The sequence below is a fragment of the Rhinolophus sinicus genome, linkage group LG06, assembly GCF_036562045.2.
Source record: "Rhinolophus sinicus isolate RSC01 linkage group LG06, ASM3656204v1, whole genome shotgun sequence".
NCBI classification, from domain to species: Eukaryota; Metazoa; Chordata; class Mammalia; order Chiroptera; family Rhinolophidae; genus Rhinolophus; species Rhinolophus sinicus.
Window position 1 is genome coordinate 13,243,530 of NC_133756.1, and position 25,160 is coordinate 13,268,689.

Consider the following 25,160-nt stretch of genomic DNA (forward strand, 5'->3'; position numbering starts at 1 on the left):
GTGACATGTGAGCGGCGCGCCGGCGGCAGGTGGAAAGGCGAGCGGCATGGAGCGCGTAATAAGAGAGTTGGAGTCGGAAAGAGCCGCCCCAGTCGCCGGGGAAGCGGGCGGTCAGTGCGGGCTCCGGCGGCCCCCAGGCTCCGAGCGCCCGCCCCCGACCCCGGCGCGGCCCCAGTCCGGCCCCTAGCCCCCGCCGCCGGCGTCCGTCCCGGGCCGCCCGTCTGGCCCCGGGTCCGAGCCATGCGCCGCTGAGCGCCCCGCGCGCACCCCCGTCCCGGACCGTCCCCGGGCCCCGGGCCCCCCGCCTGGCGCCGCCCATGGCCGAGGCCCCCCCGCGCCGCCTCGGCCTGGCCCCCCCGCCCGGGGACGCCCCCCGCGCCGAGCTGGTGGCGCTCACCGCTGTGCAGAGCGAGCAGGGCGAGGCAGGCGGGGGCGGCTCCCCGCGCCGCGTCGGCCTCCTGGGCAGCCCCCTGCCGCCGGGCGCGCCCCTCCCAGGGCCGGGCTCCGGCTCCAGCTCCGCCTGCGGCCAGCGCTCCTCGGCTGCGCACAAGCGCTACCGCCGCCTGCAGAACTGGGTCTACAACGTGCTGGAACGACCCCGCGGCTGGGCCTTCGTCTACCACGTCTTCATGTGAGTTTGCGACCCCGTGTTCCCCCGCGCAGCGCCTGCCCGGGCCTGGGCTCCCGGGGGATGGCTGCTCCGCCCTGACTCCGCCTCCTGTCCCCCATCCCCATGGCCGACCCTCATGCCTCTCCCCCTAGGCCTGAGCCCTATTAATGATCCCCCCAACATGACCCTAACCCCCAATCTCCAAACCTTGACCCTGGCTTTAACTCTCTTCTGATCTCTGCCATTTCAACTCCTTATTTCCATCCTGACCTCCAACCCCTGCACCTCTGTCCCAGGTACTCCCCACAACCAGCTTCTTGTCCCCCATCCTCTCTGCAATCTGGAGCCACTACAGTGGGGTGCTATTTGCCTCTTCCTCACCTCTCGCCCTGTGTCCCAGACACAAAGGGGACCCTTTGGGCCCCATACACTTTCTGTCACCTTCTCGCCAGCTCTTACTACTGTGCCCCCCCCCCCCCGGGCTCCCCTTGGAGACGTCCCTCTCCAGGGACAGTCTCCACCCCAGCCTAGGGCAGGCCTCCAATTGTAGGTATTTAGGGGTCGCAGTGAGCCACCGGAACCCTGACACTAGTGTGCTTTCTGAGTTAACTGAGTCTTCAGTCTCCCCTCCACCCTCAACCTCCCAGCGGCAACAGCGGGCCGCCCTGCCTGCTCTGCTGCCTGGCTGGCTAGCCTGCCCAGCTCGCTGGCCGCTGCACCAGGCCTGGCTCTTGGCAACCGAGGGAAAAAGAAAGAGGAGAGGGGTAGGTTTGGAAACACTGACGCTGTGGTCCCCCTCCTCCCCCTCACCAGGCTCCTACAACTTTCAAAAACACTGACCGCTCTTGGATGTAAAGAGTGAATTTTGGCAGCTCAGAACTCAGTCTTGGGGGACGGCCTGGCCCAGCCTGGAACTTGAGAGGCCCGCGGATATCAGTTGAAGGGCCAGGCCTGGGGCTGGGACGCTCTGAAGTGCCTGAGGGAGAGAGACCTCTGGTTCCTGGAAAATGTACCGCTGTTAATCCCTTCTTGCTTCCCCCAGAGAGGACCCTTTTATCTTGGGTCTCCTGAGTGGTCTTTTTGTCTGTCCACTTGACCGTCTGACAGTCCTTCTGCCAGCCTGACTGTCCCTCTGCCGGAGTGAGTTTCCACCTGTATGCAAGTGGGCCTGTTCATTCATCTCTGCCTAACTGTCCAGCAGCTTCTCTGCTTGTCTCTTTCCATCTCTTTGTTGACATGTCCACGTTATCTGTGTGGCTGTGTGTCCGCCTGTCCGCCTGTCCCACTCTTCTACTTATCTCTTTCCACTGTCTTTTGGTCTGTCTTTCTGCCTGTCCCTGCTTGTCTGCCTCTGCCTCATCCTACCTGGGCTCACAGAATTTCAAACGTAAAGGGGAGAAAAACGCTGGCAAAGGGGCCCCCTGGCCATAGGGAGGGTAGAGGAAGCTTACTCTCAGCTCGTAAGCTCCTGGGGTGGCAGCTCTGACTTTCTGCAGAGATCCCCGCTGGGCTAGGCCAGGGGCAGAGTTAAGACTGCTGAAGACATGAGGTGAGACTTAGGGTCAGGGTCAGTGGTTAGGAGTAGCCTGACCCCCAGTGCCCATTGGGAGGCCTGGAATGAATGTTTTTGCTGCAAAGAGAGCTGTTGGAGTGATGGAGGTCCTATGTTGGGGTACAAGGGACAGTGGGGTTGGGGGTAAGGGGCAGGGGACTGCTAATAAGAGTGGTTGCATTGTGGCGCCTTTGCCCACACTGCAGCCGCTGGTGCTCAAGGAGGGAGAGACACCCCACAGGGAGCAGTTGCTGCCTCCTTGGGTTTCTCTTGGGAGGTGACTTTTTCAAGCCCTGCCTGGGCCTGCGAAAGCAAATAGGGCTCGGAGATAGGGGTCCTTACTCCCTAGGCCTGGCCTCTCGGCCCCCACAAGGGTCACTAAAGGTGAAGGACCCATCTTGTGTCCCCTGGCCAGCCACTGTCTTCACCTCCTCTGGTAGGGCCTCTCCTTCCTCTGTAGGAGCTAAATCCGCTGGTACCTTTGCCCCACATCCTGCCTTTCAGGATGCCAGGAATGCCCTGGCCAGGGGCATGCTTATTCTGACCGCTTGGCCCCAGGAGTCCAGAGCCGAGGCATCTCAGGAGCCCTAAGGGAGGAAATGCACTGTGATCTCAGGGAACTGGTCTCCACCTTAGAGATCAAAGGAAGCTGAGGGGTCAGGAGCGCTACCTCTCCTGTGCTGTGTAATCTTGGGTTGACGACTGGGCCTCTCTGAGTTTTCGATCTCTAGGCCATCAAAGTGCATAGAAACCCCAACCTTGTGGCCTCCCTCTTGGATGTGGTAATGGGTGGGAAAGAGCTTGGTGAGCTGCGAGGGCTTGTCAGTATGTGAGGGATGGATGTTATTATTGGGACTGGGGGAGGGGGGCGCACAGGAGGCTTCTGCTCTCAAAGAGCTCGGATGTGGGTTTTCTCAGTCACTTATGGCAGGGTCTTGGGCGAGTCACAAAAGTCCTGCTGTTGGACTTTTCGCCCTACGGGGCACTTTTAGTGAAATATTTTCCCCCCTCCCCAGTGACCCTCAGAGGCAGCCCTAGTAAGGGGAGTCCAATGTGCACAGTTAGCTGACTTCCTTCTCAGAGTCTCAGGCCCTGGTAGGAGGGGCCCCAGCAGAAAAGCCTAGAAGAGAAGGGCTCAGGAAGAAGGGAACTGGGGTGAGCCAGGTTCATTCACCCTAGGAGACACCTCCCTCACACCTGCCAGCCAAGTCCCACTGGACCCCACACAGAACCTGCACCTTTTCTGGCACTGAGGTGTGGAGATTGCCCAGAGGACAAGCCCCGATTCCATCTCTTCTGCCAGCAGCTGCGTCCTCTGGGAAGCGGGAACCGCTGACTCCTTTCTTCTCCTTATTGAGATCTAGAAGGAGGGATTGCTGGCCCCTCTCTGAGCTCTCCCTCCTCTCTTGAGGTCCTTGGTCCTGTCACCAAGCCCCTGACCTCTCCCTGTGCCCTGGCCCCTGATTTAAGCCCTCAATCCTTCACAGGCCCTGCTCTCTGAATTTTGAGAAACAGCACATCACTGCCTATCATGCTTTTGGAGCTTTTGGAGGAATGCTCACCTCCCTGCACCCTGTCAAAGCCCACCCCAGCCTCCCTTTGGAAGTCAGAGGGCTGAAAGGGGCTGGGACAGAGCAAAGCTCCGTTTCCCCCTATCTTCCCTGCGCCCCTGTGAGACTCTGCTGCTCCCAGCCCCCAGCGGTCCAGCAGACTTTCTCTATGTGAAGGTTTACGCTCTGTAAACATCCTCTGTCAGCCTTGTCCCTGGGGTCAGAAGCTGTGGGAATGGGGAAGAGAGGAGGTGGTGGCCATTCCTGGAGCCCTCAGACTCCTAACCCCAGAGGCCCCCTAACTTCCCCCGTGACCATCTGAGAAGGACAGTTGCCTGGGTTGGAAATAATCCCAGCAAAAGGTACGCACAGCTCTCAGGCATCCCTGCCAGGTGGGTCCTCATATTTGACAGCCCCATTTTGCTTATGAGAAAGCTGAGGCTATCACATAATAAATCAGTGGCAGATGCAGGACCAGACCCGAAGACTCCTAACGCCCCATCTAGGACCTCCTCCTGCTCCCTGCAGCCGCTTGGGTTGACTCTTGGAGTTTGAACTGAAATTTCTGATCACGTGTGGAGTATCAGCTCTGTGCCGGGCACCGTGCTAAGTTCTCTGTAAACCACTCTCATGTGTCCTTCAACAGCGAGCAGGTGAGGCAGTGCTGTCATCCTCCTCATTTGCTGGTGAGGAAACTGAGGCTCAAGAGAGGTCACCCAGTGAGCGTGGAGGAGCCACAGCTGGGAGCTGGGTCTGACTCGGCGCTGTCTTTCTCTTGCACCTCAGCTTCAGCAGCACCCTATCCCCAAGCTCCTCAGGAACAGTACTCCTGTGTCATTTGTCTCTGTTCCCAGCACCCAGCATACAGGCAGCAGGAGGTGGGCCGTGGCCGGATTTTGTGGAACTGAATGGAAACTGCCCAGTCTCACCCAATGCAGTCACATCGTTGCTGTACATGGCTTTGCACACACGCATATCCCTGCTACACGCCCGTCTGTGTGTCTCATGCACATACTCACTGCAACCTGGACACACATGCCCGTGGGTGTCACAAAGGCACAGGTGACATACATCCAACGAAAAGAAATCAAATGCGCAACTGCTCTCATTGACTTCACAGACACACACCTGGGCCTGGGGCAGGACAACAGCATACAGTCGTCCCCTTCCTTGAGTTTTTGCTCACCTGTCCATACAGCAGGGCTGCCCTTACGGGTCTGTGTGTTGTGCATCCACCTTGGAGGGCGGCCTCAGACCATGTAGGAGTGGCGTAGCAGGCTTCCGAGAACTTTGCTTGCCTTTGCTCCTCCTGAAAGGCCCTCTGAGGTCTTTCTGTCCAGCCCTGTGGTGGACTGGTGGGTACACCAAGGCACAGAAAGGGGCAGATACTCGGCTAAGGTCACACCTGGCAAGTCAGTGGTAGAACTGCCAGGAACCCAGGCCTTCTGCCTCCAAGATCATATCTAAATGTTTAGATAATATTTTTCCTCATCCCAGCCAATAGAGAAGACTGATGCTCCAAGAACTTGGCTTTGTAATGGGGAAAATCTTGGAGTGTGACCCAAACCCCATCCTTTTGTTTGGTCTTATATAAGAAGGGGGCAAGTGGAGAGACCATCCTGCCAGCATTCTAGCCCTCTCCCTCCCCCTGATGCTCCTTTGCTCCCTCTTTCTGAGTTCTCCTTTGGGGTCACAGGAGCAGGTTAGATCTCTCATTGTCAGTTACCGTACCCCAACTCCATAGTACATTTATTCCTTCCATTGAGGAAGTGCTGCTGAATGTCTGACTTCAATCCCCATTGCTGCAGAAGGCTCTATTCTCAGAATGTTGGAGCCAGAATTGTTTCAAGAGGTGATTATTCTCAGGCTTATGGCAGCACTTTGAGTGGATGATTTAATTTAAGGTTCTTTGAACCAGTCAAGGGAACTGAAACTGCTTGGGAAGCAGGGAAAGAGAAAGGCTCCGCAAGCCCCCAAGGCCCAGCCCCTGCCTCAGTCCCCACCCCCAGAGGGAGGCCCTGCAGGGAACATCCCTGGCTGGAGGTTTTCTCACCCCTCTTCCTTCCCTGCACTGATGTGGGTCTTTGGCCCAGCAGGGAATTCTGCATGTCTGCCCTGGGCAGCCCTCATTAACCGAAGGAGCTGTGGCGCTGGGGCTGGAGGAAGAGGGAGATTTGTTATTTCTCCAGAGGCTGTCCCACTGGGGGGTAAGAGCATGGGGTCCGAGTCTGACAGATTGGAGTTCATTTCTGGTTCTACCCTTAGCAGTTATGTGTCCTTGGGCAAATTATTTAATCTCTCTGAGCTTCAGTTTTCTCATAATAATCATAGCTGCTTCTAGGATTGTCAGGGCTGAATGAGTTGCAACATCTGACACCATGCAGGGCACAAACGTTCACCATCGTCGTCATCACCACTGTTATCATAGTGTTGTGATTATTGCCATTCTCCTCACCGGGGAGAGGTTTGACTGGTGTCCTTGGCTCAGCGCAGTGAGTGTGTCTGGGCATGCCAGGAGAAAGCAGGCGCTTCCCTGTGTTATGGGGTGAGCGGCTGTCCCGGGGAGCCCAAGGATGTGTCTGTGTGGATTTCTGAGGAGCATCTAGGCTGTGCCATGCCTATGCCGAGCCTCTTACTTTCAGGCTCTCGTTTAACCCTCACAGCCATTATATCAGCCGGGCACCATTATTACCCTCATTTCACACTTGAGGAAAGTGAGGCCAGTGAAGGGTTGTCACTCACTTGCCCAAGGTCACACAGCCAGTGAATGGTGGCCCCAGGACTCCTGGGGCCCTAGGACCTTATTAATTCCTTCTTTCATGTGACAAATAAGTTAAAGAGCATCAACTGTGTGCTTTGCCTGGGGAAGCAGAGGGAGGTGGACCGTGCCTGCGGCCTACGCTGGAGAGGGATGGGAGGGCAGGCGAGGCTGCTGCTGAGCCTGCCAGGACCACTGGCCTTTCCTGCCTCCTCTGTCAAGGACTTGAAAAGAGGTCTGGGTGTAGGTGTGAGCATGTCTGTGTGTTTACGGCAAGGAGGGTGTATGTGCAAGTGTCACTGTATGGCCGAGGTGTGGGCCTCCTTGTCAAACTGTGTGCAGCTAGCCTGGCTCCAGGGAGATAGAAGTGGAGCCATGGTGCTCAGAGGCAAGCCAAGAACCCCTGGGAGAGGAGGGCGATCGTCTACTCTCTCCTGAGCGTATCATCCTGGGGAATGGGGACAGGGAATCCCAAAGGAGATTTAGAGATCGCAATCCCAACACTTACTGAAAAAGTGGCTACCCCCACTCCACCCTAGTCCCCAGCCTCAATATCTCCCTCTGTAAAATGGGGCTAGAGAAGCGGTTGGGCCACTCAGGGCTGCTTGGCACAGACGTGCTCTGCATGAATGGGAGGAGATACTATCTCAGGGCCTTGACTTTTGTAGGGTTGGGGGCTGGGGAGTTTTTCTTCCAGCACCTTCTCTGTGGGTCCCTCAGAAGAGCGGGCAATATTTAGAAGGGCACCCAGGGGTCTGCCTGCCCCCGTTCCCCAGCTCTGAGGGGCTGGGAGAGGGTGCTGGTCAGATCTCTGGGGCCTCCACAAAGCCCCCTAAGACTCCAGGCTTTTTGGGCAACTCTGTCCCTAGGGCAGGATCTGAGTGCCCTGAGGATTGGCACCTGGGGGGTGAGGAAGGAGGGGCAGCCCCAGGCAGCAGACTAATTGGGCTGGTAATCCGTGGGCAGCGCCTGAGGGAGGGAGGGAGGCAAAGGGAGCCTGGAGCGCAGCGATTCCTTCCCTCTTCCCTTCCTCTTGGAGATTTAAGCAACAGTGGATGGAATGGGGTCCTTGGGCCAACCCTAATCTCTGCAGGGAAATCTGGGGATACTTTCTTCTGTGACTCCTCAGACATCTAGGCCAGGCTGGTGGGACAAGGGGAAAGCTTGTTGGAAATAAATGGACCATAATTGAAGCAAAAGGGATGGAGGTCAGACAGCAGGAAGGACTGCCCAATAGCCAGGAGGTAGAGTGAGATTCCCTGGGGTACTCTTTCCAAACCTTGGGGACCCACGTCTAGCTGAGCTGGATAAGATTTACTCCAATCATTGTCCCTATCAAGCAAGTGGCACCCTTCCCTCACAATATGAAGGATGGAGAGTAGATCGAGCCTGGGAGGGAGAGTGATCAAATCAGGTGCACTTGGCTTTTGGGAGGTGGGGGTGGACACTGGCTGCCTTTCCTCCACACTTCCTTCGTGCCGCTCCTCCCTGGGAGCCTTAGGCCTGTCCAGGTCACCGTCTTTGGGTTTATTTTTTGCTGGGCTCGGCTGTCCCCTGGGAGGGGAGGGGGTAGGGAGAAAAGGAGGGGAGAAGGAACAGCTTTGTCAGCACAATCCCGGGTGCCTCTGCTCCTGCCTTCCTTGGCCTGGCTGCCACCCTCTTTCAGAGGGACCAGTCCCTGGGCACAATGGGGACCCAGACCCCTGTAGGACCTCCTCCCCTGGGGCAGCCCCAGCAGGTCCGCAATAGGCCTCTCTACCCTCACCCTTTTTCGATTCGTCTTGCCACAGAGCATCAGAGCCAAAAGGGCCTCAGAGCTGAAGCAGATCCATGGCTTCATTTCACAGATTGGAAAACTGAGGCCAGGAAAAAGGACCTGGTTGCCCAAGGACACAGCAGACAGTGGGCTTCTCCATCTCCCCTCCTCAATAGATGGGAGTGGTGTTGGAGTAGCTGAGAACCCAGGAAAGCTGCCTCCCATCCTGATCTCAAAAGGAAAGAGCAGCCCCTGATGTCATTCACTCATCCAGTTCTCTGACCTCTGCGGATTGGTGGCAGTCTGCTGGGAGAGACCGAGGATGGGGGAGGAGAGTGTGGCCCATGGCCCAGCAGCGGGAGGGAGGCGCAGTCTGGGGATGCCATGAAGGCCTAAAGAGTGTGTCAGCCCCTCCCCGTGTGTCCTTCAGCCTCCTTTTTTGTTAAAAAATAAATTAGCCCTATTTTACAGATAGGGGAATTAAGGACCAAGGTCAACACAGCTAATAAGTTATAGAGGTGGGACTCAAACCCAGAATGTGGCTCCCTGGGAGGCTGCCAAGGCACTGCCTGTTGGGCTCCGTCTTCTCAAACATTCCCTTCCCTTGACTCCTGTCAGCTGCCTCTTTGGTTCTTCTGTTTTGGTTGTGAGCAGCTCAGCTTCCTCTTTCTGCCACTTGAATGTTGGGACTCCTCAGGGCTGTGTCCTGGTTCTTCCTCTCTGTGCACAGTTTCCATGGGGGGGTGTCTCAGACACTGCTGTGACACTGGGGGTCTCCTTTGTGATGACAGCCTCCCCTCTGCAGTTCTCTCCCTGAGCTTCCTGTGTAGCTGCTGCGCCTCTGCACTCACTTCCTCAAACTCAGTATCTCCCTCCAGCCCTCCCTTCCTCCCCTTCCATAGTGACTCCCCGACCCCCAGTGCCCAAGTCAGGAACCCCTTTCCCTCAAGCTTGTCTTTTGCTCCTCATCTAAGAAACAACTTGTGGTGTCCCCAAATGTGCTGTTTAATGCTCTGAGTGCTTTTCCTTTTGCCTCAAACTCCTGCCTCTCCCACCCACCCTGTCATCTAACGAACTCCTGTTCATCCTTCAAATCCCAGTTTGAGCATCACCTCTTCTTGGAATCACTCCCTGCCCACTCCCATCCCAGGTTCGACGTGGAGCCCTTCAGAGTCCTCCAGGCTCTGGTCACCCAGCCCTGGTGTTCTTCTGCACTCTTCCTCATCAGACTGTGAGGTCTGGGTGGTGGGGGGCGAGCACAGTGCTTGGCACTTGGCTGGTAATTAGAGAATGTTTGCTGGGCCAGGAAATTAAGTGGTGCTGAGGGTGGGTTGAAGGATGAGAAGGGTTTTGCCAACTAGAGAGAAATTGGAGAAAGGGCCCCTAGGTCCTCTGTGTGCAGGCACTGAGCTGGCAGTTCTCATGGTTTTTGTCCTGGGTGCACTCCAGGCAGCAGCTAGAGCAAAGGCTTTCAGGTGGGACTCTTCGCCCCAGGGTCTGCAGAGTCTGGTGTGTCCAGGACCCTGAGGACAGGTCCTTGACCCTCAGGCTTCCCTGTGGGCAATGGGGAGCCATAGGCAATTGCAGGACAGGGAGACACCAGGCTGGGAAGCAGAGTTTGTCTGATCTTTTCCCATGAGCTTGCCCTCTGCAGACATTCAGTTCTCCCAGTTTGGCAGTGGCAGGCACTATTATTGTTCTCATTTCACAGATAGGAAACTGAGGCTCAGAGACGGGAAATAATGTGCACCAAATGACACAGCTTGTCCATGGTGGAGTCAGGATTCGAATCCATGTCCGTCTGGCTCCCAAGCCCTAGCTCCAAACGGTTCTCAGACACCTCAGCAGACCCATGACGGTTTTCAGTGGCCTAAGGCAAAACCGAGGGAAATAAGGACAGCATGATGACTTTTTCATAAAGCTAAATTTATTCCATTTAAAAGACTGTCTTTTAGTCTGAGATTATGTCCTTTCTTTTCCAAAATGATGGGGCTGGGAATTTTTTCTTAAATGCCCTTACTTGGCAAAATTAAAAGTTGACAACCTTACGCTGTCCCAAAGTGTTTTTTAAAATATTATTGGTGCGTGAAATCCCTGAGTCTGGGCGCCATCCTGCCTCCTCCCTCCTGAGCTTTCGGGCGAGAGTGGGGGGAGTCTGGGTAGGATTAGAAGGATCAGCGGGATGGAGGAGCGGTCAGTGTCCACTGTCTACTCGTCCTGGGCCTCAGGGCCTGCCTGACCTGGAGTGTAGTGAGGGTCAGCCCAGGACTCTTGCCAAGATTGGAGTGTGGGGCAGTAGGGTCAGCCAGAATCAGTGCTCACCCCTCAGTTAAAGGAGCACTGGACCAGGAGTTAGAAGGCTGGGGTTTGGTTCCCTCCTCTGCTTCCTAAAGGCTGTGTGACCCCAGGCAGGTGACTTGACCTCTCTGAGGCTCTAACTTCTGTCTATGTAGAGTGACCATTATCATTTCTACCCCCCACCTCACCCTGCTGCCTCCTGCATCAAGTACTTCCTAAACTACAAAGTGCTGTGAAGACCAGCGGGCTTGTTGTGCTTTTACTATTCTTATCTCCCTCTACTCTTGGATCCTGGGCCCCTCATCTCATCCTAGCCTGCACTGATTTGAGCCCTGAGGAAGGCACGTTGCAGGGGTGGAGGGGTGGTATGTCGGCCCTGTAAGAGCAAATCGACCAGACTGGCAGTTCTTTCCTCAGGAGCCCCAGACAGGCTGGAGGCCTGGGGAGCTCTATGACAACCATGCACTTACGGGAGCCAGGCTCTGCGTTCTAACAGAGTTCTCATATAGTAATAAGATTCATGGCCTAATCTATACAGGTATTGTGCCAAGTGTTCTCCACATGCTACCTCATTTAATCCTTCCAAGAACCTTAGGAGGTAGGCACTATCATTATGCCATTGTATCAAAGAGGACACAGAAGCTTTCATACAGCCAGTACGTGGTGAATGCCCAGCAGAAAGGGAATTTCAGCCTGAGTGTGCAAGGAATCCGTGGTGTGAGAGGGCCTGAGTGTACAAGGAATCTGCGGTGTGAGAGGGCCTGAGTGTACAAGGAATCTGGTGTGAGAGGGCCTGAGTGTACAAGGAATCTGGTGTGAGAGGGCCTGAGTGTGCAAGGAATCTGGTGTGAGAGGGCCTGAGTGTACAAGGAATCTGGTGTGAGAGGGCCTGAGTGTGCAAGGAATCTGGTTTGAGAGGGCCTGAGTGTGCAAGGAATCTGGTGTGAGAGGGCCTGAGTGTGCAAGGAATCTGGTGTGAGAGGGCCGGAGTGTACAAGGAATCTGGTGTGAGAGGGCCTGAGTGTGCAAGGAATCTGGTGTGAGAGGGCCGGAGCAGATTTGCAGAGTTGCAGTGGCAGGGAGGGTGGGAGTACTCATGGTGTATGTGGGGGTGTGGGTGGGGTAGAAGTCAAGAGATACTTTCCTGCTGGGTGGCTTCCAGCAGTTACCTCCCTCTCTGAGTCTCAGCCTCCCCCTCCTTCTGTGACTCAATAATAATAAAGATAATGATAGCAAATACTTATTAAGCCCTTACACTGTGCTAGACACTACTCCAAGAACTTGCCATGACTTCTCTCACTTTTTCCTCTCATCAACCCAATGAGATACTATCATATGCCCATTTTCAGATGAGGGGGCCAAGGCACAGACAGGTTGAGTAACTTGCCTGGGTTTAGGTAGTAGGGCTGGGATTCATAGCCCAGAAATCCAGCTCTGGGGTTGTGGCCTTCCCTGACATATTAACACTATGCCTAACTCGCCCTGCTGAGACTGCCTGCTGGGAGGCTATGAGAACCAGTTGAGGCTCTAAGTTCAAGGTCCTGTCCTGCACCCCAGTTTAACACTGAGGACTCACTCCTTTCTCGCTCTCATTTGGGAAGCCTTTGCTTGTAGTCCCTTGGGACCAGGCCCTATTCCAGATACTAGGGACAGAGGAGTGAATCAGACCCTCCCCTGCTCCCTGGTGGAGATGGGCCAGGAATTCGGCAGTTGTTTAGGCACCATGGAGTCCTGTGGGAGCCCAGCATAGAGGGGCCAAACCCAGCCCCAAACTGGGCATCGCCAGGAAGGCTTCCTGGAGAAAAGTTTAAGTTGAGACCTGAGAGATAAGTAGAAGTAGAAGTTGACAAGGCAAAAATGAGCAGGGAACAGCATTCCAGGCAGAGGGACCAGCCTGAGCTAGCCCAGAGGTGAAGCTGAACATGGCGTTTGCAAAGAACTGCGAGAAGTCAGGAGAGTGGGAGCCTAGAGAGGGCAGGAGGTGTGCAGAGAAGAGGCTGGGACATGGGCAAGGCCAGGCTGAGAATGCCAGGCTGAGGAGCAGCGACTCCTGGAGGAGACCAAGATCAGAAGAAGGAACTGAACATGGGACAGCCATAGGCAGATTGGTATTTTACAAACACCTTCTGGGTCTGGGTCTGGGTCTGGCAAGGAGGATGGTAGGGGGAGATTCTGGCAGGAAGCCCTGGGGATGCCATTCACTTGGTCTTTTCTTACCTCTGCCTTCCCTTCATGCCTAGCCCCCTGAGCGGCTCCTCTGGAGCTGCCCGCTAACCCTGCCAGGGCCTGGCTGGACCTGGCCTGGAGCCCTAGGACTTTGCCTGTAGGGAAAGTACAGCTGCTTATGCAAAGCTTGGCCTGGAGGAAGGTGTGTGTGGCTGAGCTAAAGGAGGCCTTGGAAGCAGAGGGGGTAGGTGCAGGCCCCGAGGCTGCCGGCAAAGGGGCTCTAGGCATATGGGTTTGGGGTCTATGACGGTCCCAGAAGAGTGGCCTTAGAACCACCTCATGAGAGCGCCCAGGGATTTGGCCTAGCTAATGGTGGGGTGTCTTGGAGAAAGAGGCAGAGCCCAGGTGACAGCCTGCTCCAGCTCCCCTCCCCCTCCCTTTCTCACAGCTCAATAGGTTGTGGAAATCACTGTTCTCACTTTCATCCAACTGATGGGGAAACTGAGGCCCAGAACAGGGCATGGAGCCCGGGCTCTGAACAAGAGTCTCATTTGTCCCCAACAATAAACAACAGTAAAATCTGGTGGCTGGTGGCTCTGGTCCCCTCTGGGTGGTTTTGGGCAGGTGTCTTCACATCTCTAAGCCTCAGCCTCTGGGTCCAAAATGCTACCTCCTACTGGGAAGGGCATCCACTTCCCATTTGATAGTCCGCAAAGCACTTTCAGGCATACCTGGCCCAGTGTGGGGTTTAATTAATGTTTGCTCAGTAAATCCCACTGAATTCTCATAACCCTGGAGAAAGATATTATGACACTATTTTACACTGAGGCTCAGAAAGGAGAAAAGACTTGCCTAAGTTCATTCAGCTAAGATGTAGCTGATATGGGGCTGGAGCCCAGGTATCCAGGCACCTGTCTAGGACCCTTGATGGACAAAGCCTCAATTTTGAGCCTTTGCTCTCAGTGAAAATCAGCTGAAGTCCCAAGCAAGACCCATCAGTCAGCTGAGCAGTGTGTTCATGTGTGTGTGTGCATGCGTGCATGTATGTGTGCAACTTGGCCTGCAGACTGGAACTGAACTTACATCAACCCCTGTCTCAGTACTCATGCCAGGCTGCAGCTGCTGCCCCGTGGGGAAAAGGACCTTTCCACTTGCCCTCCTGCATGGAGGGTTTTTTTCTCTCTTGGCTTGGCTGGCTGGGGAGAGGAGCTGGCTGTGGTATGACCAAGGATGGGGTCTGGTCATCTAACACCCTGCACATGACAGGCATGGGGTGGACACCAGGCTAGGAGAGGGATTTGCACTTTCCTAATCCGGGGGCTGCGGCCTTCCTCTGTCTTGGCCAGGGCCGTGGGAGAGGTTTGTTCCTGCCCCTGTGCCCAGTGGCCCCAGCTCAGATCCCTGGCACACACCCAGCTCCCCTGCTTAGGACCTTCCCCTGCCCTCCTCATACTCCCCACCCTCCCACGATTTGAGCAGAGGGACTTAATGGGGGTGAATACTGGGCCATTTGGAGCTGATGGGATGCAATGCTATGCAGCATTTGGGGCTGAAAGATGGGGGCAATGTCAGGGAGGTTTAGGGGCCATGTTGGGGCAGGGTTAGGGGGCAGATCTGATAGGGTGCAGAGTTGGAGTGTTTGGGGCTAATCTTGGGCCACCCCTTCCAGGAGAAATTTGGCTACAAGTCAGGGAGGCAAATGTGTGGGCCCTGCCCCTCCTCTCTAGGCAGTAAACACAGGCGTAGCCCAGGAGACGGCCCAAACATCCCGGCCCCCCACAGTTATTTATACCAGGACTCCCTCTCCTTCTCGGGCCTGCTCTGGCCTCTCAGTCCACTCCTGAGCTGGGTCCTCAACAACCTGAGTTGAGGGTCCAGCCCCCTGTCAAGGTAGGAGGCTCCGGCAGCAGGCCTGCTCCGGACTGAGCACTCACTACCTCCCAGTGTCCTGTGCATTGGAGCCACTGGCCTCCTGATCAGAAATGTGTGCGTGGAGGCCACGGCCTGGGCAGGAGCCCCAGCCTGAGCCCTGGATTTGCTGTCATGTGCTTAGTGACTGTGGTCCCTGGCACCCCGTAACCTCAGCTTCCCCTGTGTTCAGTAGGAGGGGAGGGGTCTAGATTAACTCTTTGCAAACTGTTTTAAGCAGAATATCTGGTTCTTTAAATGAAACGTAACACAGGAGCACAGTATATAAAACAGATTAAAGCAGGGCCGTTCTGGGTGGAGTCCCGGATGAGGGCCCAGAAATCTGCCTGCTCAGCCTGTATGTGCCCCCAATACCACATACCCCAGAGCCTGCACACAGCCCTCCTTATTCAAGCACACATTCCAGGTAACCCTGGAGTTCCCTGGCCAAATTCCCATCCCTGCTTCCAGGGCTTGCACAGGCCCCTTTCCTGATTCGCCATCCCAAGAGTCACTGTTGTATGAGCACTCAAAGGCCCACGGGCAGCTGTTTGCAGCCAGTGTAGATGGAGCCTGGAAAAGCAGGCCAGGGCAGCCACAGGAGTGTACCTAAGGCCTCTCTTCGTGACGGACGAGCCCCGTGTGGGAAGAGAAGAGGGCATACCATAGGCTGCAGACTGGAGGGTAACAGGAACTAGCTATCCCTCCCTACCAAATTCCAGCATGGGGCTCCAAAGAATCCAGGGTTTTAAATTCAAACCTGGTCTTCTAGATCCTTACGAAGGTATATGTGTCAGGAAGGATAGAACATATTTTATTTAACAGCTTGTTAGCTTGATTTAAACTTTTAAATATTTAGACTTATGATATATGGGTCTCCATTTGTACTCTTTCTCAGCCCTGCCAGTATTTGGGGTGGGCTTGCATCGGCTATCCCTCTACCCACCCAAGATGCCCTTTCTCAGAACTCTTGAGGTTCACAGGACAGTGGGAAAATCCTGACTCACTGATGCTCAAGGCCCTGGCAGCCTGGGTCTTCCTGTTCCCTCCCAGATACCGTCTGAGCATCTATTGAGCCAGCCTGGGGAGTGTGGGGGAGTCAGAACTGACCTTGCCCTTGGTGGATGGATCCTAATAAGGTGGGGCTGGGGGTGGACAGAGATAGGAACAGCCTCACCACAAGGGGGGCCTGGATGCCCAGAGAGGCCCAGGAATCTCAGCCAGGGGCTGGGGACACACTTTCCCCAAAGCAGATCAGGGATTCTGGAGGAGAAGAGGAAAGTGCAAGGACAGGAGAGAGTGCAAAAGTCACCAGAGTGGAAATGTACAGGGTATGAAGGGGTGCGGCGTGGCTGATGCTTACTGTGGGTGCAGCCTCATGCTCTGGGCTGAAGAGCTTGGGCTTTAGATTGTAAACCATGAGAAGCCATTGTCAGATTGTAAAGGGGGTGGGGCACTCAGAATGCAAGGAAAGTGGAGTGGAGGTGGGGATGGGAGTGGAGCTGGAATCTGGTGGTCAGTGAAAAGGTGGTTGGAGGGAAGGGGAGTGGAATGAGTCCTTTGCCAGACAGGAGTGGGAAATAGGGGCTAGGAAGAAAGAGGTGATCTCAACTCTGTCTTCTGGAACCTGTTCTGCTTCCTTCTCCTTCACTCTTTCTTGGTCCTTGTTTCCTTCTCCCGCCTTCCCACTGCCCTGGGTCTCCAGGCTGGGGAGAGAGGCACAGCATCCCGAAGCAGTCCACATAGGTGGTGGATTGGGAGGTCACAATTGTATAAAGGGGACCTGCTCATTCATTGATTCATCCATCCACCGAACAAACATCTATTGAAAACCTACAATGAACCAAGTGCTGCTCCAGGTGTGGGAGAGACAGTGGTGAGCAAGATAAAGTTGCTGCATTTATGGAATTTACATTATGGGGGGCCGGGGCCAGGTGGTGTCCACTCTTTGGCTCTCTGGTCCGTGCCCCTGAATGCCTGGGAGTGGGGACTGTTCCCCATTACCCACGCACTTGTTCCAGATGCCCTGGTATTGGCACCCATCTCTTAGGACCCTGAGGAGGGGGTTCCAATGCCCAGCGCTCCAACTCCAGGGAACAACTGTCTCCATAACAAGAGGCCTGTGGGTCAGCACCTGGGCTCAGGCCCTAGTTCTTTTCACTCACGTGATCTGGAGCCCCTTACAAGGACCTTCCTGGCTTCAGTTTCTTTGTCTATCAAGTGGTGCTTTGGGGAGGTCCTGAGGCAGTGAGGGGAAAGACCAGGCAGCTCCATTATTGCCCATTGATGGACAGTTCCTTGGACTGTGGCTGGAGGTGGAGGGGTGCCAGGGACACAGTATCATCATCATCAACATAAGATAATAATAGCTGCTATCCATTGTGTTCACTGTGGGTCAACCTCATGCCTCTTCTCATTTAATTTATTCCCCACAAGCAGCTCTGTATAGTGGATTATCTTCCCTCCCCATTTTCCAGATGAGGAAATTGAGTCTCAGTAAGGTGAAATGACTGGCTTGAGGTCACACACGAACCTACCCGACTCTGAAGCCCTTAAGGAGGGTGCTATGAGGGTGCTGCCTGGCACCTGCCTCTCCTGGGCACTCAGCCTCGAGAGTAGTTGTAACCCAGTCTTAGTGCCCTCCCAACCCCCTTGGGGGCTGGCACCACCCCGAGCCTCGGCACTGGGTCCCGCGACACTGGCCAGGGCAGTATCGGGGGCCGGATCAGGCCAGGATCCGAGTTAGGGGGCTTGGCACCCCAGGGTCCTGGGGTGCTCAGTCCTCGCACCCGGCATTGGTGGGTTGGGAGCCCGGGGCAGTTAGGGTGTCTAACCCCCTTCTCCTCCCACGTCCACGGGTACGCGGCGGCACCTTCACACTTTCCGCTTGGCCCGCTGCTCGCCTTTCAGGCCGCCGCGTTTTCAATTGTTAATTTGGAAACGGAAAAAGAAGCCGGCCGGGCGGGGGAGGCCTCAGGGAGGTAACTGGAGCCGCAGCACCGCCCCGGCCCCTCCGGCGTGCGGTGCCCAGTGTCGCCTAATCCCCGCCCTTCCCAGGCTCGGAGCCCTGCCCACCACTATGTCTTGCTGCCAGTCGTGCCCCTCCCTTGCAGTTTGCTCCTCCCCGTGCCAAGACAGCGGGGCTAGCCCGGCGGACCCCGCAGGGCCGAGCCGCAGCGCCTCTGCGGGAGAGGAAGGGGCCGCTGTAGGGAAGCGGGCAGAGGGCCCTGCGGGGGGTGGGGGCAGGAGTCCTCCAGGAGCCCTCCTCCCCAGGAACCCCTCCCTCTCTGAGGAGCCCCGCCTGGTGTCAACCTCCTGTGTGTCCCCAAGTGAACCCAAGCCTTGCCCTAACCCCTCAGCGGGGCGTTCCCCCCTCCCCCAGCCAGACCCCTGCTTCCAGGGATCGTTGGCACCATTCCATAGATGGAGCAACTGAGTCCCAGAGAGGGACAGTTCACTTGCTCAAGGTCACACAGCCAAGGCTGAATTATTGAGCCTGACAGGGGTCAGGGTCAGAACTGAATTCAAGCCCGTTCGTTCTTTTGGCTCTGAAACATGCAGGGCTCTGCAGAGCATCAGGACCAGAGATGCGATTTTTCCCCTTCCCCGACCTCCAGCACCTTTCTGTGGTTAATGAGCTATTGGGAGTTCTTCTCTGGTCTACCCTGACTCCACCTTGCTATTGTTTATATATTCAATTCTAGGGAAGCTTTGGAGGTAGAAGGAGGTCCCTCTAGACTTTCTATACCCACAAGGACCACGCAAATGAAATGTAAAAGACCCTCCTCTAGAAGTCCCTCAGGACTGGCAGTTTCAGGAGCTTCCTGGGGCCTCACTTCCCATTTGGGAAGCTGAAATCACCAGTCCCAGAGGGATCAGGGACAAGTAGGGCCCTCCTTACTAACCCCTTTCTCTCACTGAGGAGTAAACTGAGACTCAGAGATAGTTTCCCAGCTCAGCTGAGTGGTGGCAGAGTCAGGCTAGATACGTAGCCCGCTGGTGCAGGTTCCTAGCTTTGTCCACATTCCTTACCTCCCCTTGGGCTGCCCCCAACCCTGACACCTCTCTCAGAGTCACCGAGCAGACTGCTGCCTTTAGAGGACTCTGAATCAGCTGGAACCTCAGGCTGGGCAGCCTCTCCTCTTAAAGGCTGAAGAAACTGAGAGGGTCTGCGAATATGCTTCCAGCTTTCAGCTTCCTTCCACCTTGGCTGTGGAACAGGCCCAGAGAAGTTGCACTCCTGGCCCAAGTTCACACAGTAAGCCTTTCCCAGCTGAAAGGGCTTATTGGAGTTAGTGCTGCTGGATTCAGTCTGGCTGGTCCTGGACTTGGGTTTCCCATGGGACGCAAGGTTCTCAGGGCAGCTGTAACCAACTGCGCCAGGTGTGGCTTGCGAGTTTGCATGCTGCAAAGGCACTGAAACACCCCTCCCTTATCATGGCCCCTAAACTTCCCACTGAGTGGGATCCTCAATGGCTGAGTCTGCAGGACTCGCAGGCTGAGCTCAGTCTTGGGGCCTATACTCCCCAGGGGGCCTGGCCTCCCACAAGCTCCTGTTCCACCGTGTCAGCTCTTGGTGCCCTCTCTGCTCTGGGAGTGCTGAGAACCAAGTGGCAGGGACTAAGCTCTTTCCCTGTTTTGGACTTTTCTCTCCCTCCTCCCTCCCCACTTTGCACAGGTTCTGCTGATTCAGAGGACAGAAGGTTCCTTAGAGGTGACCCTGACCTCTGCCAGGCTCAATTAGCTGGAGGCCTGGGCATTCCTTGAACCCAGTGCCACTCTGTCACATACAGCAGGAAGGGCGAGGGCTGGCCCAGCGTGATGCCAGAATGAGGGAATTGTCGAGGTGGGGGTGAGGGCCAGGTGCCTGGGTCCTTCTACAGAAGGAAGAGAAATCAAAAGAACATTTCATCGTAGGAACTGGGAAATCTTGGTGCTAGGCCCTGCTCTGCCTCTGATCACAGGTAGGTCATGCTCCTCTCTGGAACTCAGTTTCCCATCTATAAGAGGATTGATTGACCCTAAGGGATCTTTCAGTGCCAAAATATAATCAGTATCTGATTACCTCTTGCCACCTCCACTTTCCCCTCTTACAAATCCCCATCATCTCTTGCTTAGATTATACCATTAACTTCCCTGCTCACATAGGGCAAAGGCCATTGCCCCCTCCCCCAGCTCCTCTCTGCACCATGGTCTATTCTCCACTCAATAGCCTATATGATCTTTTGCAAGCATGCCAGATCATGTTACTCCTTGCTCAAAACTTCACTTGTAGTAAAAGCCCAAATTCTCACAATAGCCAGTAGATTGTCTGCTTCCCACCTCCACTGCCTCTCCGCCCTCACAGCCTCTCATTCTTCCCTAGCTCACTCGCTCTGGGAGCACTTCTTTCTTGATGGTTCTGGAACATACCAGGCACCCTCTGCCTCAGATCTCTTGCACTTGCTTTTCCCTCTTCTCCCAGATGTCCTCATAGCTCACTCCCTCATTTTCTTCAGATCTCTGCTCAAATGTCACCTTCTCAAAGCTGCTTGCCCTCTTGCCCTGACCACTCTCTATAAAATAGCCTACGTCCAACTTCCATACCAATGTTCCTTGTCCCCTTTCCCCACTTCATTTTTCTCCATCATCATCTGACATTGTTGTCAACGTAAGAAATGTCCAAACCTGTAGAGAATTTTTATGAGTTTATTTGAGCCAAACTGATGACATGCCGGGGAGCAAGATCTCAAATGCTCCAGAGAATAATGGTTTTGCAGTTTATTTTATATGTTAGAATGAAAGGAGAAGACCTAAGGAAGGTGCATGAAATCCATTGGTGGTAGATTAATGAGGCAAGAGAAAGAAAAGCCGGGAAATCTCTAGGAATGGATAAAAGGCAAAATGAAGAAACAGACTTCTTTTACAATGGTAGGTACAGGATTGTTAATAATTTACAGTAAATAGAGATGGTATGTGGGCAACAACATAACAATGAGGGGTTCTGTGGTCTCGTGCTCTTGTGGTCTTGTGCTCTGGTGCTGGTGGTTGTGCCTTTGAGATAAAGAAAATTACTCTGACATTGCAAAGGTATGTTATCCTAGATGCATAAGAGTAACAGGCAGAGCTCATAAGGTAAATAATGACCTTTGCTCAGAAAGCTATAGGCCTGGGATGTGACTACCCGCTATGACCTGCCCAGTTAGGAATTTGTGATCAGAAAATCCTGTGTGGTTACTTTTGGTCACTGAGTTTATCACGCCTGCCATGTGGCCACCCTGAGCTTGTGAGGTTTATTGCATAGACTCTTTTTCGTTCACATTCTGAACCTTTGTTTGCTTATTACCCATCTCCCCCCACGAGATGGAAGCTCCATGAAGGGAGGGACGCTGTCTGTCTTTGTGCCCGGCCCATGGTGAGCATTCAGCAAATGCTTCCGGAATAAATGAATGAGTGAGTCACTGAGTGAATGCTCTGTGTCTCTGGGCTGGGTGATGCCTGGGTTCCCTCATAATCCCGCCAGCAGGGTGACATACACTGGGGAAGGTGGGTCGTGCCAGTCAGAGAGATCCAGTGCTGAGGTCGTCCCCTCTCTCAGCAAACTGTTACCCAGCACCCATTCTGAGTGGGGCACAGGGTATTCAAGGTGAAAGGGACAAGGCCTCAACCAGCTCTTGGTCTGTAGGAGGAGGCAGGCAAATGCCATAATAGAGGTGAGCATAGAGATGGGAAGGGGACATGAACGAATGCCAGGTGGAGGCTCCTACCTGTCCCAGTGGGGCTGGGGGAAGGGCAGCATGAGCAAAGGTGGGGAAGGGAGAAAAGGCCCTGCTTGCTGTTGTGGGGGAACCGCGCTATAACAATGGAGTACCGAGTGCCAGGTTGGGCACTGAGTGGGGCAGAGTGAGGTGGCAGGGTGGGTAAGGATCTTCCTTGCAACCATGCTAAGGAGCTTGGTTGGGCTGGATCCTGCAAGTTGGTGGATTTTGCCCTTTTTTAAAAAGCAACAAAGCTCTTTGTTCAAATGAAATCTTATGCCACACTCAGCATGTAAAACTGAGTCACCCAAACCCACATGGAGCTGCTCAGATGGAACCGGGGGACAGTTTCCATTGGCTATCTTGTTTAAGTTTCTAAAACTCAGGCTGAGTGTATTCCATTCTTTAGGTTGCTCTTATTTTGCTGCTTGGGAGGCCCATGTTCTGTTTATTTGAGGCGTCAGCGCTGCCTGGCCAGCCCCGAGCAGACGGCTGGTCCTTGCTCCGCTTGGTTCCCACCCTTGGCTCCTGTTGCTGTCCTGCTCAGCCCACTTACCTGGTGCACCATGGCGGGCAGGTCAGAGGGAAGCAGTGTGAACAAGTAGGAGGTATCAGAGCAGGTCTAGGTGGGCGAGAACCAGGCTATGACTCATTAAACACCTTGTCCAGAAGACACCACCTACCATAGCCTAGTGGGACCAAGACCATTCACACTAGGTCAAGACAAATTGTCATGTGGAGGTGAAGGACACGTACTGAAAGGAAAGGGAAGACTTGTGTAGCATCATGGCCTGGACATCTGGGCTTCATGGCCTAGAGGGGGGATGAGATTCTGGAGCAGCAGTCTCATCTCCACTTCTCTGCACCTCCGCCAACTTTCCTCTGTGGCTCTTAGTTCCATTCCTGAGAAAGACATTCCGACTGGCTCAGCCCAACAGTGCGGGACCTTTCTTGGGTCCGTCTCTAGCTGCAGAGCAATCAGTGGCGGCCGGGAGAAGGGCATGGAACCATGTGGTACCACATAGAGTTGGCCCTTCCAGAGCTGCAGTGGCTGTCAGGGTGATCCCCGGGCTCCCCATGTCCTTGTGCATCTTTTGCACTGCAGAGGGGCCTAGCTGAGATGATGCCGGTGGCACTGAAATCCAGCTTGTGCTCAGGGCGGGGTCAGCCCAGAGTACGGGAGGCCTGTTTCTACTGGGGCCATCTAGAGGGGTCAGCTTTTTATAATTTTTCAGGCTAACGAGAATGCCGTTTTCTAATTGGTCCTCCAAGAGGGGGCATTTTTTTCATAGTTTGTACTATGTGCTGGCGGCTGTTGTCCCTCCAGGGACATCCTCAAAGAATCTGGGACTGAGCTGAGGGCCAGCCCTCTCCCTGCCACTCCACTGCAGGAGAGTGATAGGGCTGAAGGGACTTCAGCCCTTATTGAATTGTCCCCCACCTGCATGTTTCAGACAGGGAAACTGAGGCTCCATTGACACCTCATCTCTTACCCTGAGCCCCAGCACCAGCCTCTGGCCCAGAGAAGCAGCGGCTGCGCAGCAGCCCTGGTGTGGGGCCCTGGGTCACGTGCTTTTGCTCCCTTTGCCATATTTAGAATCGCTGGATCAGGGGAAACTTCTCGTCCCAGCCCCTGAGGATTCTTGGAAAGAGCCTCGCTCTGAGGGTTGGCTGACTGCCCCTCCCCTTTATCCCCCTGCAAGAGAAAGTAAGAGCCTGTTCTTCCCAGGGGATCCTGGGCACCCCCAGGCCACACTGTACCCCCCTGCCTCTTGGGTCTAGCTGAAGTCCCTTCTGCAGTATCAGCTCTTGTTTGTGGCTTAAGAGACCTTTTTCCGCTGAAAGGTGGTGAGGGTCATGGCCTCTGCCCTCTGCCCTCCAGGAAACTTGGCTGAATGGGGACAGATTGGTCCTGGTCTGAGGGGTCACATATAACCAAGGCCAGAAAAAGAAATGAGGGAGCCCGCTGGTGGCCAAGCAGGCAGCAGACACTGGCAGGACTGTCTGGAAGGAGGGACACTGGAGAGAGGGAAGGAAGAAAGGAGGCTCCGGAGGAAGGAAGGGGCAGGGCCTAGATCTGTATTTACTTTGCCCTGGTGTGGTGGGGGGTGTCCCCTTATCCCACACAGGCTGCTTCCGCCCTCAGGATCATCAGTGCTTAAAAACAAAAACATCAAATCCCAAACCAAACCGAACAAGAAGAGCATGTTTCAAGCACCTGTGGTGTTCTGGATCTTTTCTCCCATTTTCACTGTTGGGGATAATGGGCCTGTGTCCCCAAGGGCCTGGTCAGCATCCTCTCCAATCCTTCACTCCAGCTATTTCAAACCTCCTCCATCTCTTCACACTCCCTTCCCCCAATCATGCTCCCCACCTCTGAGAGGTGGACCTGGCCTCTTCTTCATAGAGGAAGTCAAACCCCCGTGGGAGCTCTCTGGGCTTCCCCCGTCCCCCACCTTCCTCTCCCACCTAGTCTCTCCCCTTCCCACCTGTCACCATGGAAGCCGGCCAGGTCTTTTCTGCTCAGCACCAGCCCTGCTCCTACTCTGGATCCCAGCCTCCCTGCTGCCCCTGGGTACTTCATTCATTGATCGCTCCCTCTCTCTCCGACATCTTCAACTGCTCCCTCTCACCTGACTTCTTCCACTCCCCTTCTCTCGTCTTTTTTAAAAAAAAAAAATTCCCCACGCTCTGTATTCTTCTCCAGCTACTGATCTCAGCCTCTACTCTTTGCGTCAAACTTCTTAAAATAGTTCTACCTGCACTCACTGTCTCTACTTCCTCACCACCTCTCTCCCTTCCTCATCCCATTGGGCCTGCTCCACTCCTTCCCTCCCTCCAAGGCTGCCCTTGCCAAGGTACCCAGTGACCAACTTGTCACCAAATCCAACGAACATTTTTCAGGCCTTATCTCACTTGACCTCTTGGCAGCATTTGACACTGTTGTCCACTCCCTCCTTCTAGAAACACTTTCTTCGCTTGGCCTGGCGCCTCTCTCTTCTGATTTCCCTCCCATGTCGCTGGCTGCTCCTTCCCAGCCTGGGTGGAGGCTCTGTCCTCCCTCTGCTCCTCTGGGGTTCCATTGAGCCTTCCTCTAAATTTGCCACATGTTTTCTGGATGGTTTCAGCTTCTCCCATGGCCTCAGTCACCACTTCTATCCTGATGCCCTCCAAATCTGCATTTCCAGCTCAGGTCTCTCTTCATGCCCCGTGTTCCTCAGCCCTCTCTATCTCAACATGTCCAAAATGGAACTCATCACCCCGCACATTTGCTCCTCCACTGGGGTCTCCTATCACAGCTTACTCATCGCAACTTCATCCATCCAGTGCCCGCACCAGAAATATGAGCCATTCTCCTGCATTGTCCCCATTTCCAATTAATCATGGAGTCCTACTTCCTGGAACTTTCTCCAGGCCATCCACTTCTCTTTAGTGCCACCACCGTCATCTCTCTATACTCTGAATTATTGTGGAGTCGTCTACTTGCTTTTCCTCATCAGTCTCACCTCCTCTAAGCCACACTCGACACTGTCTGAAGCACAAATCAGACCATGTCATTCCCTCTCTTAAAACTCTACGATGGCTCCCCATTGCTTTTAGGACAACGTTCATTAGGCCTGAGGGCGCCACTCCAGGGCCCTGGATCTGGCCCTCTCTGGTGTCCCCACTGCCCCTTCCCTTCCAACCCCCACCATCCAGAACTGCTGCCTGCCCTGGGCTGTCTGCAGGTTCCGGTGTCTCTGTTGCTTGCACAACGTGCTTTCTCTGCTTGGGGCACCCCCACCCTGTCCTCGTTACCTCCTTCAACAAGTCTTCATTGATTCC

General features: G+C 54.7%; 1 protein-coding gene across 6 annotated transcripts in view; it reads left to right on the forward strand.

Annotated features, from left to right (window-relative positions):
• KCNQ4 (potassium voltage-gated channel subfamily Q member 4) overlaps positions 1 to 25,160 on the forward strand; it is a 54,600-nt gene continuing 29,440 nt past the window's right edge. For 3 of the 6 annotated variants that reach the window (XM_074334506.1, XM_074334501.1, XM_074334502.1), the window contains exon 1: positions 1 to 631. In XM_074334506.1, coding sequence (XP_074190607.1) covers positions 318 to 631 — 314 coding nt within the window. In that variant the 5' untranslated portion in view covers positions 1 to 317. Of the gene's footprint in view, positions 632 to 1,571; positions 1,751 to 25,160 lie in introns of those variants that run through there. The other 3 variants (XM_074334504.1, XM_074334503.1, XM_074334505.1) reach the window with 2 other exon arrangements.